General features: G+C 37.6%; 1 protein-coding gene across 1 annotated transcript in view; it reads right to left on the reverse strand.

Annotated features, from left to right (window-relative positions):
• Positions 1 to 508: 508 nt before the first annotated feature.
• The window catches only part of LOC113100851 (transmembrane protein 117-like), an 18,233-nt gene continuing 3,940 nt past the window's right edge, over positions 509 to 14,801 (reverse strand). Inside the window, exon 3 of the mRNA XM_026265373.1 lies at positions 509 to 645. Within this exon, the coding sequence (XP_026121158.1) occupies positions 509 to 645 (137 nt within the window). The remainder of the gene's footprint in view (positions 646 to 14,801) is intronic.

The following is a 14,801-nucleotide window of genomic DNA, read 5'->3' on the forward strand; positions in this document are numbered from 1 at the left end:
AAAAACTAAATTGCTCAAAAAAGAATCATGAATCAGACTCCAACACTCTCAAAGATTTGAATCCATCAGTTATTGGATTGAATCAATCAGTGGCTCTGGACTCATTTACTATAATTTAACAGAATCTATCAAGTAAATGATTCAGTAATGATTCTTTTAGCAGTTTTTTTTAATGAATCTTTTAAAAGTCTTGAACTCTACGGTTAATATGTGGTCTGATTTATGAACAAATACGTCTCATTCGTTCAACTGAATCGCTCCGAAAGAATCATGATTCAGCTCCAAACACACTCAAAGAGTTGAATCTCTCAGTCATCTGTTTGAATCAATCAGTGGTTCTGGACTTATTTACTATCATCTAATAGTCACGACCAATTACTGGGACTTTTTTTAAAAGAATAGAAGAATCATTCATGGAATTCAAGATGCACAAATCGTTAAACGTATGCCATACCGACTGAGAATAGCTGTGAAGAGGGAATAAAAGAAGAACTTTTTTTGATGTGTCTTACCGCATCCGTCCACTCATGAGCAGAATGAGGTTATAGATGTGAGAGAAGATGAAGAGCGAGAGAATGGTGCTGAAGAACATAGTCATCCAAGAGCCGTGGTCCTCACGAAACATCTTCAGACGCAGGACACGACCTGAGACACAAAGTGAAGCGACATTAAAACAAACCTGAGAACCTAGAACTTATTATATACTTACATATATTATTTATTTTTTTATTAATATTTTGAACTAACTTTTATTTCTATAAATTATAAATACTTTTTATTTTTAGAAATTGTGGCAAAAAACAAATGGCAACATTGTTTTCTTTCAATAATATTTGTGATATTTTTAATGCACTAGAACACAGCAACAATCAAACCTTGTAAAGGCAGGGAAAATAAATGACAAGGCATCAAGTAATAATTAAATATTTTAGAGCTGCATGATAACAGTTAAATTCATAATCATGTTTATTTTGCTAAAACATTCTAATCATGATTATTAATCACAATTGATTTTTTTATATATTTCAACAGATTTATTGCACTTTCACATAAGGACAAATTATGACAACATCAAAAAGTGAAACAAAAATTTTAATGATGAATAAATATTTGCATTGCTTGAAATATTAGTAAATTAAATATGAAAATAACTTATTTCACCTAGTTGACAAGGCAACATTTATCATTTTAATTTAAATTGATGTGATGCACTAAAATAAACTAAAACTGAATTAAAACATTTATTTTAAAAAATACAAAAAAAAATGTACAATGAAAATGGAAAATATCAAAATAATAACATTCAATATATTACTTAAAATTATAACAGTATCTCAATGATACTGAAATAACACAACTTTGATTCCTTTATCATTCACGAGCCATAATCTTCACATCTGCGTTTTTCACTCAGGTCAGAAATAAAGTTTGCATTTCTGTTACATGCTTCAATCATTTCAGGAAAGATTCAGTTTGTTCAGTTATCAGCGAATCATCAAGAAAACTCTCTCAAAGTGAATTATTTAATCACATAGCTTTCTGAATGTTGCTTCACGTCTTGGCCAGACAGAAAAAATTTGGTGTCAGTTAAAAATAGTTGTGCTGAATTAAAATACCCAAGTCTCTCACCAGTGGTGTCAAAAGTACTGGCATTCATTACTCAAGTAGAAGTATAGATACTAGGGTTTAAAAAGACTTTTGTAGAAGTTGAAGTATCAACTCAAGCTTTTTACTCAAGTAAAAGTGTAAAAGTACTGGTTTAAAAAACTACTTAAAGTATAAAAGTAAAAGTAATGTAAGGGGGAAAAAATGCCATTAAGAACAAAAGCTTAGGCCGCACCACAGGGGCCTGTTCACTACCCCACCTCCTCAAAAAAACATTTTTCTAAAGGCCATAGGCCATAATGACTATAATGTTATATTAAAATGTTCATGTTGAAAAATTTGGGATGCACTAGGCTTCCTGTTTCAGCCGCATATATGAAAATACAAAAATGGTGTGCACATCCCAAACATCCAATTAGGACGCAGGTGCAAGACAACTGAATGATATAGACAAATAAAGAAGTGAAGTCTGAACACTGAAAACTACTGCTCCAGAGGAATTTAATCAGGTAACGTTTCGACCTTCAGGTCTTCATCAACCGCATACATGCCCATTTAAAATGAACGCACTTTAGTACATTGCAAATACATTAAAGGACTAGAGATATGATGACTAGTTGCCAATAAGTATTGTTATGGTGCAAAAAGTCAGACTTCAGAGCCATGTCATCAATAACTTTTAATGGAATGTAAATGTACATCCAAGATTAGCTGCAGGAATCTGCGAGGGGCAATGGACAAGAACATTGGTGCAGGCTTAGTAACAATTACACTTGTACGGTTGTCTATTTACAATAAACATTATAGTGCTGTCAAAATGAATGATTAATCCAAGTGATTAATCAAAAACTAAAACTGAAAAAGAAATCATAATCCTGATACTTTCTTGATTGATAGCTTCTTGTATTTGGTAAATACGTCTGCTATGTCCAGTGTTCGGGGGGTAACGAGTTACAAAGTTGGTATAGCCTACTTATCACAACATTGTCAATCACATCGTCAATCGAAAACGCTAATTTATTAAAACATCTCGCTACCGAACTACCTACAGTAGCTTAATTTGTGAAGGACGAAGAAAAAGCACTCATTTGGTAAATGAGCCAGTGAGAAATAATAACTTTTAAGTAGGGTCCAGTGCCTTTTCAATACTTTTAAAACGGTACCGGCTCCTAAACGGTGCCTGAACCGATTTTTAAAAAAAAAGAACCACAAAAAAACTATGGATAACTTTAAAGAACATTACAAATATTTAAAATAAATCCATAGCTTGTTGTGCAAGTTGTGCTTCCCTTAATCTAAGGCTAATAAATGTATTTCACAGTCTGGGTCATTAATTAATACAAAACCACACATAATGTTTCTACTGTATCTCTGTCACTCTGATATTTAGTTAAGATGAGTGCTGTCTGTTACTGTCTTTAATCCGTTCTGTGAATTACTGTATGGTCATTCTTTATAAAGTAGCAACAATGTCGTTTTTAAAATACAGTACTGTGCAAAAGTCTTATGGAAAAATTAGTATTTACCTTTTGCAAACTGTATTTATGACAAAGAACTGCACAGATATGGATATTCTAACAATCTATCGATAAACACATACCTTGTGTCCTCTGTTTGTTTAAGTGCGCATGCGCTGCTCCGTTCGCGGTCTGCGCCTCTGCGGATTGAAGAGCGCGTTGAAAGACGGGGGGGAGACCGGTCTGACGCTGGTTTCATGTGAAATTTAAGGGGACTGACTCTGAGGGGATCGGATACCGGTTCCATACCCAACCCTACTTTTAAGAAATATATTTTTTGATAAACGAACCCAAAACTGTCTATGTCCTGGCTGGACTGTGATGTGATTTGTGTCACGTGCAGGTGCGATGGATCGCGTACAGACCAATAGGGTGTCGGAATGGTATATGTCTACTTCTCATCCAACCACAATCAAATTCACTCCATCCGGATGGCGCGATTTATCTGGATAGTTTTTTTTTTTTTTTTTTTTTTTGAATGATGACAAGCCGGAATGAAAACAAGCCGGAATGAAATAGCAGTAACGAAGCTATTTTTAAAATGTAAGGAGTAGAAAGTACAGATACTTGCCTGAAAATGTAAGGAGTAGAAGTAAAAAGTCGGCTGAAAAATAATCACTCAAGTAAAGTATAGATACCCCAAATTTCTACTTAAGTACAGTAACGAAGTATTTGTACTTCGTTACTTGACACCTCTGTCTCTCACACACACCTCACAGTTAGTGTTTCCAGCACTGGTGTGTTTGTTCAGCAGCTGACGGTCAGTTTTACAGCATGTAAGCTTCTTCCCTGGATACTGACACTGTCCTGTCAGCGATTCATCTCTCCATTAGATCCACACCAGTCTGAATCAGCAGTAATATATCACACATATTGTGGCATTGAGAGCAAGCGTCCTGCTCATTAGAGCTGAACAATTCCCTCTGTCCCGCTAACCCTGTCAAACTCACTTTAAATAACAGCGGCTTCGAGAACAAGTCACCGTAATTATTCCTTTAGCAGCTTCCTCTAATTACCAATAAATGTTCCCATATTAATTCCTGGATGAGACACCCCTGGCATTCACATAAGCATGCACACATTCAGTGCATTATGTGTTTTTGTCTTGTTTTCCAGTACAAATATCTAAACATTCTTAAATTAACATACATTTACTAAAGAAGCAAAATTACTTCTGAAAAAAAAGAAAACCCTGCACTACACTGCAAAAAAATGAAAAATAAATAAAATAAAAAAATAATACTGTCAGTTGCAATTGAAAAGCTAATAAAAACAACTACAAAATAATATTCGTAATGAGTATTGTGTTGTTTTCTGCTTAAAATATCTAAAAATTTCAAAGAAGCAACACTGCATAAGATCTCAACTAGGTTTTATTATAAACACATTTAGAAATATGTGAAAAATCATTGCCAGTGCATTAAGACAAAATACACATTTTAATATGTTATTGCAGCTTCTCAAGTAAATGTATCTAGTTTTATGATTTAGTTTTTTTTTTTACTGGAAAACAAATAGAATCAGATTCAGAAAGAGCTTTATTGCCAAGCATGTTTGCACATACAAGACATTTGTTCTGTTGACACAAGCTTCCAGTACACAACAACAACAGAGACAACAACACACAGAGACAACAACAACAGGGACAACAACACACAGAGACAACGACAACAGAGAGACAACAACACACAGAGACAACAACAACAGAGACAACAACACACAGAGACAACAACACACAGAGACAACAACAACAGGGACAACAACACACAGAGACAACAACAACAGAGACAACAACACACAGAGACAACAACAACAGGGACAACAACACACAGAGACAACAACAACAGGGACAACAACACACAGAGACAACAACACACAGAGACAACAACACACAGGGACAACAACACACAGAGACAACAAGAGAGACAACAACACACAGAGACAACAACAACAGGGACAACAACAACAGGGACAACAACACACAGAGACAACAACAACAGGACAACAACACACAGAGACAACAACAACAGAGACAACAACAACAAAGACGACAACAACAACAGAGACGACAACACACAGAGACAACAACACACAGAGACAACAACAACAGGGACAACAACAACAGAGACAACAACAACAGAGACAACAACAACAGGGACAACAACACAGAGACAACAACAACAGGGACAACAACACACAGAGACAACAACACACAGAGAAAACAACACACAGAGACAACAACAACAGGGACGACAACACACAGAGACAACAACAACAGGGACAATAACACACAGAGACAACAACAACAGGGACAACAACACACAGAGACAACAACAACCGGGACAATAACACACAGAGACAACAACAACAGGGACAACAACACACAGAGACAACAACAACAGGGACAACAACACAGAGACGACAACAACAGAGACGACAACACACAGAGATGACAACACACAGAGATGACAACAACAGAGACAACAACACACAGAGACGACAACAACAGAGACAACTACAACAGGGACAACAACACACAGAGACAACAACAACAGAGACGAAAACACAGAGATGACAACAACAGAGACAACAACACACAGAGACGACAACAACAGAGACAACTTCAACAGGGACAACAACACACAGAGACAACAACAACAGAGATGACAACAACAGAGACGACAACACACAGAGACGACAACAACAACAGGGACAACAACACACAGAGACAACAACAACAACAGAGACAACAACAACAACAACAGAGACAACATCAACAACAGGGACAACAACACACAGAGACAACAACAACAACAACAGAGACAACAACAACAACAGAGACAACAACACACAGAGACAACAACAACAGAGACAACACACAGAGACAACAACAACAGGGACAACAACACACAGAGACAACAGCAACAGAGACAACAACACACAGAGACAACAACAACAAAGACAACAACAACAGAGACAACAACACACAGAGACAACAGCAACAACAACACACAGAGACAACAACAACAACAGAGACAACACACAGAGACAACAACACACAGAGACAACAACAACAGGGACAACAACACACAGAGACAACAACAACACACAGAGACAACAACAACAGGGACAATAACACACAGAGACAACAACAACAGGGACAACAACACACAGAGACAACAACAACAGGGACAACAACACAGAGACGACAACAACAGAGACGACAACACACAGAGACGACAACAACAGGGACAACGACAACAGAGACAATGACAACAGAGACAACGACAACAGAGACAACAACACACAGAGACAACAACAACAGAGACAACAGGGACAAAAACACACAGAGACGACAACAACAGAGACGACAACACAGGGACGACAACAACAGAGACGACAACAACAGAGACAACAACAACAGAGACAACAACAACAGAGACAACAACAACAACAGGGACAACAACACACAGAGACAACAACAACAACAACAGAGACAACAACAACAACGACAGAGACAACAACACACAGAGACAACAACAACAACAGGGACAACAACACACAGAGACAACAACACACAGAGACAACAACAACAGAGACAACAACAACAGAGACAACAACACACAGAGACAACAACACACAGAGACAACAACAACAGGGTCAACAACAACAGAGACAACAACAACAGAGACAACAACAACAGAGACAACAACACACAGAGACAACAACACACAGAGACAACAACAACAGGGTCAACAACAACAGAGACAACAACAACAGAGACACAGGGACAACAACACACAGAGACAACAACAACAACAGAGACAACAACAACAACGACAGAGACAACAACACACAGAGACAACAACAACAACAGGGACAACAACACACAGAGACAACAACAACAGAGACAACAACACACAGAGACAACAACACACAGAGACAACAACACACAGAGACAACAACAACAGAGACAACAACACACAGAGACAACAACAACAGGGACAACAACACACAGAGACAACAGCAACAGAGACAACAACACACAGAGACAACAACAACAGAGACAACAACACACAGAGACAACTACAATAGAGACAACAACAACAGGGACAACAACACACAGAGACAACAACAACAGAGACAACAACACACAGAGACAACAACAACAGGGACAACAACACACAGAGACAACAACAACAGCGACAACAACAACAAGGACAACAACACACAGAGACAACAACAACAGGGACAACAACACACAGAGACAACACACAGAGACAACAAGAACAGCGACAACAACAACAAAGACAACAACACACAGAGACAACAACAACAGGGACAACAACACACAGAGACAACAACACACAGAGACAACAACAACAGCGACAACAACAACAAGGACAACAACAACAGGGACAACAACAACAGAGATAACAACAACAGGGACAACAACACACAGAGACAACAACAACAGATAAAACAACAACAGGGACAACAACAGGGACAACAACAAACAGAGACAACAACAACAGAGACAACAACACACAGAGACAACAACAACAGCAGAGACAACACACAGAGACAACAACAACAGCAGAGACAACAACAACAGAGAAAACAACAACAGGGACAACAACACACAGAGACAACAACAACAGAGACAACAACACACAGGGACAACACACAGAGACAAGACACAGAGACAACAACAACAGGGACAACAACAACAGAGACAACAACAACAGAGACATCAACAACAGAGACAACAACAACAACAGAGACAACAACAACAGGGACAACAACACACAGAGACAACAACAACAGATAAAACAACAACAGGGACAACAACAGGGACAACAACAAACAGAGACAACAACAACAGAGACAACAACACACAGAGACAACAACAACAGCAGAGACAACACACACAGACAACAACAACACACACAGAGACAACAACACACAGAGACAACAACAACAGAGACAACAACACACAGAGACAACAACAACAGAGACAACAACACACAGAGACAACAACACACAGAGAAAACAACACACAGAGACAACAACACACAGAGACAACAACACACAGAGATAACAACAACAGTGACAACAACACACATAGACAACAACAACAGAGACAACAACACACAGAGACAACAACAACAGAGACAACAACAACAGAGACAACAACAACAAAGACAACAACAACAGATAAGAAAAAAATAATGATATGTGAATTAAATAAACATACATAAACAGAAATAGACAAACATTTGTACCGTTGTGGTATATAGACAGAACGGAATAGAATTTACAAGGAATGTATTAAATTCCTTTAATACTAAATGTAGTATTAAAGGATAGTATTATGATGCAATTTAAATTTTTCCTTTCTCTTTGGAGTGTTACAAGCTCTTGGTGCATGATGAAGATCTGTAAAGTTTCAAAGACTAAAGTCCCAAGTCCAAAGAGATATTCTTTACCAAAGTTAAGACTCTGCCATGCCCCTAAAACACCTCGTTTAAACACGCCCCCACATGTCTACATCACTGTGAGGGAAGATTTGCATAACACCGCCCAGATTTTCACACAGAGAAAGAAGGTGTGGTTTCAGTAACACAGTTAGTGTTGAAGCACTCATGTAAGAGAGATGTGTTTGTATCTAGGAGAAAGAAAAAGCACTTTATTTGTTCTTTCAAAAGTAGATGCATTTAGGAATCTTTAATATTACTTACAACAGAACAGTAACGCATTTTATGGACGACCGGTTCGTGAACCTAGGAGAGGAGGTCATTCTGGCTTTGCTACGACAATCTGGCGCTTCTGAATCAGCTACTGGAATGATGTTTTCTCATTAGTTTACGTATTTGTTATTGTCTGTTCAAATGCAGAGTTTTGTCTGTCTTAATCGTCCGTGGCTTGTGTTCTGCTTCATCACTGTGTCTGTCACATCACTCTGTTCCTCTTTCATCTTGAACTGATGGGAAAACTAAGGATATTATTAACTGTCTTTAAATTTATTTTGAAAGATGAAGCTGACGAGAGCTCATGATGATCGGCCAATCACAATGCACTGGGGTCAGTTAGCCAATCAGAGCAGACTGTGCTTGTCAGAAGGAGGGACTTTGTAGAAAACAACATGTTTGAGAGAGGCGGGGCATAGAGGACCTACAATAATGTACAGTATTTGAAAAATTATGTGTTTTTTGAACATTAAAGCATGTCAACATATTCTGTTACACCAAATACACAAAATAATGATCTTTAAAAAAGCATCATATGACCCCTTTGAGTAAATAAAAGTGGTATTGTAAATTTTTCTTTGAAGAGTAGAGGAGAACATTTAACTGTTCATGAGCTAGATTGCCTAGGGAAAGAAAAAACAAATAAAAAAAATCATCAAGTAACAAACGCAAGTACATATTTATAAAAACAAACATTATGATTTTCAGGCTGAATTCACTGCAGTATTCTGGTGGAAATGCATGTAAATTATAAACTATGTTGGCTTTCATAAATGGTGTGTATAATGTAGTATGTAGTGTGTACAGCATGTAGACTGCAGAATAAGTGTTCATTAATGGTCAGTAGTATATAGTATGTAGCGCGTAGTGTGTAGTGGACATTATAGTAATATATATACGACATTATAGTTATAGTTATATTAATTTATTGACAAAAAATGCACATTTCTCCCAAAGACAAGAAGGAAAATCCTCTTTTTCCATTTTAAAATATTGCAGAGATTTAAAGTGCATTGATAAAGAACAAACTGTATAAGCACATTTATCACAGAAGCATGAGCTGACACTGAGGAAATGAAGATGGACTTGAGATTTCTCTGAAGATATGAGCTGTGATTTGAGTGGAACCCAGAGAGATGTTTAAAACACGCAAACCCATCATAGCGAACAGTCAGAAACACGATTCAGCTTTATAGAGCCGTTCAGCACAATGCCTCACAAATGCTTCTGAATGCTTTCATTTGCAAAGAGACGCTCAACCTGAAATAATGATGATGTCCACTGGATGAAACGGCCATTCCTGATTTTCTGAAGGTAATGTCTACATATTAGTGCCAATCAGAAACGCAGCATGACGGGTCACATCACTGACATTACTAGAGTTCAGATAAAACTGCAGACAGATTCTCCAGCATCAGTGTCGTGATCAACCTCTGATATAACATATTAGTGACATGAAACCCCCGCGAGGATCCATCAGCATCAAACTCACACCTCATTTGGCCCACGTTCCCAACTCAGCCCTTCTGCTTAACCTCCTGAGCCCGTTATCTAACCGTCTGTCTCCATGGAAACCATGACGATGAGTGATAAACCTTTGTAAAGTGCTGACAAGGTCTCGTAACCTGGGACGAATGGGCCAGATGATTTATGATGCACTTCTCATTTTATTCCCTGACATAAGGAAAATGTGTACTTTAGAGGAGTGTTTTATGATAATTATTTATGAGCTCATATTCTGAAAGCTAATTTGAAGTGCTGTGTTTACAATGTATTGTGTGTGGAGTTTATGAATTTTTTACTTTTAAGATTGATGTTATGAAAGACAAAATTGCAACCATTCAGCCGTCAGCTACAGTTTCGCATCAGACAGTGCACTATAGACCCCCTGAGGAACAGTTCCACTCATTCTCTACTATAGGAGAGGAAGAATTGTATAAACTTGTTAAATCATCTAAACTTACAACATGTATGTTAGACCCTATACCATCTAAGCTCCTAAAAGAGGTGCTTCCAGAAGTCTTAGGTCCTCTTCTGACTATTATTAATTCCTCATTGTCATTAGGATATGTCCCCAAAACCTTCAAACTGGCTGTTATTAAGCCTCTCATAAAAAAACCACAACTTGACCCCAAAGAACTTGTTAATTATAGACCAATCTCGAATCTCCCTTTTCTGTCCAAGATACTAGAAAAGTGGTATCCTCACAATTATATTCCTTCTTAGAGAAAAATGGTATATGTGAGGATTTCCAGTCAGGATTTAGACCGTATCATAGTACTGAGACTGCTCTCCTTAGAGTTACAAATGATCTGCTCTTATCATCTGATCATGGGTGTATCTCTCTATTAGTTTTATTGGATCTTAGTGCTGCGTTTGACACAATTGACCACAACATTCTTTTGCATAGACTTGATCACTTTGTTGGCACCAGTGGGAAGTGCATTAGCATGGTTTAAATCGTACTTATATGACCGCCATCAGTTCGTAGCAGTGAATGAAGATGTATCATATCGATCACAAGTGCAGTATGGAGTACCTCAAGGCTCAGTACTAGGGCCGCTACTCTTCACGCTTTATATGTTACCCTTGGGAGATATCATCAGGAAACATGGTGTTAGCTTTCACTGTTATGCTGATGATACTCAGTTCTATATTTCTTCACGGCCCGGTGAAACACACCAATTTGAAAAACTAATGGAATGCATAGTTGAAATAAAAAAACTAGATGACTATTCATTTCCTACTGCTAAATTCAGAAATGAGGACTTCACGTGTGGCGGATGTGCTGCTGTGGAGCTATGGGTGTGCCGTGTTGCATTTTGGTGCAATATGGACATGAGACATGTTCAGAGTTAATAATCTTTTAATAAACTACAGAACACTGCGAACCGGAAGCGGCGTGCCTCACGCATGCAATGCTTATATGTTCCTAGTGTCACACTACATAAGTGATACAAAACAAACACGTCTGTTGAGAGCAATACTTTTAATTTAGACAAGTTATTATTAGGCTGGGCTGTTATGCTTTTTGTCCTCTCTTCCAGATGAATTGAATCATGATGACGTTCACTCATGGGCGAGTGAATGAGAATCATTTCACAGGGGATGTCACAGGGGATTCGATTCGAAAATGTTTACATCAAATATCAACCCACCGAACAAATATTCAAATAATCTAATATTCTGGTCCAGCCCTACTAATTATTTATAAAGCCCTGAATGGTTTAGCACCTCAGTACTTGAGCAAGTTCTTATCGTATTACAGTCCTTCATATCCACTGCGTTCTCAAAACTCAGGCAATTTGATAATACCTAGAATATCAAAATCAACTGCGGGCGGCAGATCCTTTTCCTATTTAGCTCCTAAACTCTGGAATATCCTACCTAACATTGTTCGGGAGGCAGACACACTCTTGCAGTTTAAATCTAGATTAAAGACCCATCTCTTTAACCTGGCTTACACATAACATACTAATATGCTTTTAATATCCAAATCCGTTAAAGGATTTTTAGGCTGCATTAATTAGGTAAGTGTAATGTAGTGCACAGCATGTAGATTACAGAATATATTAGTGCTATATAATATACCAGAGTTCATAAATAGTGCGTAGATCATAGTGTAGTGTGTAGTGTGGATGTGCAGTAGTGAGTGTGTGGTGTGTGCAGTCTTTAGTGTGTAGTATGCAGTGGTCTGTTGAATCAGGGGTGGGATAACTCTATATTGATACGTGTTTAATGCTATTCAGCTTCAGCTTCTCGTGGCAGAGACAATAAAAGATGATTACTGACCATCTCGCACACTACTGAGGGAGGGTTTCTCAGGTCATTAAGACACACATACTAACATACAGTTCTCAACAGCACACTACCATATACAGTCGACATGTATTCTGTACACTATATTTTCTGTAAGTATGGAACAACTACATATGCAAAAAAGAGTTGCTGTAAAGAGTAGTAAGCAATGTTTGATGTATTATGTGTTCAGACTGACAGATCAGTGGGAAATGCCAAATACAGAATCATGAAAAAAGGCAAATGTAATTGATAAAAGATAGGAATGAAGAATTTCAGTTTAAGTTATCTTAGTACATCAGGTTCAATTAAATTAAAATGAGAAATTTTACTTATAAAAATAAAACATTAAAACAATTTCATCACTTGAAACAAGTGTTTTGTGTATTAATCTCTTCAGATGTCAATATTTCACCTTTAATGGGTTTGACTATATATTTTATATATTTTCACTGGTGTGTAGGAGCTTCCCAGCAGCACTGAAGGAGTCTGGTCCTGAGAGACGTCGCCCTCTGCTGGAGCAGCACAGCTTCAGAGAACTGATCTGAGAGAAGCTGACACACACACACACACACACACACACACACACTCTCTCTGACTGATGATACGCAGATGTCTCGGTCTGTCAATACAGTTCCTCTGTTCGTGGGTGAAGATCCACACATAACTAACTCACCACAGCTGCTCAGAAACTCCAGAGAAACATTTAAACTAGCTCAGATACACACCAGCTCCTCTGAAATGCTACTTTGTGACACAACAAGCTGCTAATAATGATACTGGAGATATCATGATTTATCGTCAAACTAGTAATCTGAACATTGAATAAAGTCAGGTTCAAAATTGTCTCTAATTTTATTGACATATTAATTTTAAAGCTTTTTACAGAGGAGAAACTATTCTTATCACTCCATAAATCTGAAAATACTAGATAACGTTCGTGATGTAACCTACTGGCTCATATTTAATCAAACTTAGGGCTCGTATGTAAATTATATGCAAAGTTCAGCAGTGATGTTTATTAATCTGACGAGTTCAGCTAAATGCATTTTAATCTTAGTTTGGTAACTGTAGACTTGCTGATGCTGCAGTTTAAGACTTTTTCATGAAATTACTTTTTAATGAAATGTTTTTATCCATCAACACATTGCTTTGGCAACTACCTGAAATAAGTTTAAGTACTAAAATGACTAAAAATATAAAAGATTATAAGTAAAAATGATCCAAAGATCTTATCAGGCCTCAAAACAATCTGGATATAAATACAACAGGCAGTAATTTAGTGCTGGTGAAGACGATTCTTCTCATGTGTGCTAGAAACGGTTTCGGGAGGCCCTCGGGGGCCCGTGGTCCTAACTATCTCCACCAGGTCTCATCAGAATCAAACCGGGACCAAACTCATTCATCACAGGTGATTTGGGCTCGGGTTCAGCCCAGCCGGGTCTCTGGAGAGAACAGCGTTCACATCGATTGATCGGGTCTGATGAGCCTTTGATCGTGTGAGCGGAGCGAGACTCGACTGCACACGTGTTCCTGACTCTCTGACGTGCTTGGAAACACTTGGGATAATCAGGGGTTTCTATGTTTCTGAATGAAGTCTCTTCTGCTCAGCAGGGCTGCATTTATTTGATCAAAAATACAGTACAATTGTGAAATATCATTGCAAATTAATATAACTGTTTTCTGTGTGAATCTGTGTTAAAGTGTAATGTATTTCTGTATTTTCAGCATCATTCCTCCAGTCTTCAGTGTCACATGATCTTCAGAAATCATGAAAATATGAGGATTTACTGCTCAAGAAACATGAAGATTATTATATTTGTGGAAACCACGATACAGTTTATTTTTCAGGATTCTTTAATGAACAAAAAGTTCAAAAGAACAGTTTATCTGAAATAGAAATCTTTTGTAACATTATAAAAGTCTTTACTGTCAATTCTGAGCAGTTTAATGCATCTTTGCTGATTATTAAAAGTACTCACCCCAAACATTTAAAGGATAGTGTATCATCATTTCCAACTGTGTTCAACATTGATAATAATCAGAAATGTTTCTTGAGCAGTAAATCATCATATTATTCTGATTTCTGAAGGATCACAGAAATAAATACATTAATAAACTACATTCTAAC

This window comes from Carassius auratus, unplaced genomic scaffold (genome assembly GCF_003368295.1).
Source record: "Carassius auratus strain Wakin unplaced genomic scaffold, ASM336829v1 scaf_tig00217373, whole genome shotgun sequence".
NCBI classification, from domain to species: Eukaryota; Metazoa; Chordata; class Actinopteri; order Cypriniformes; family Cyprinidae; genus Carassius; species Carassius auratus.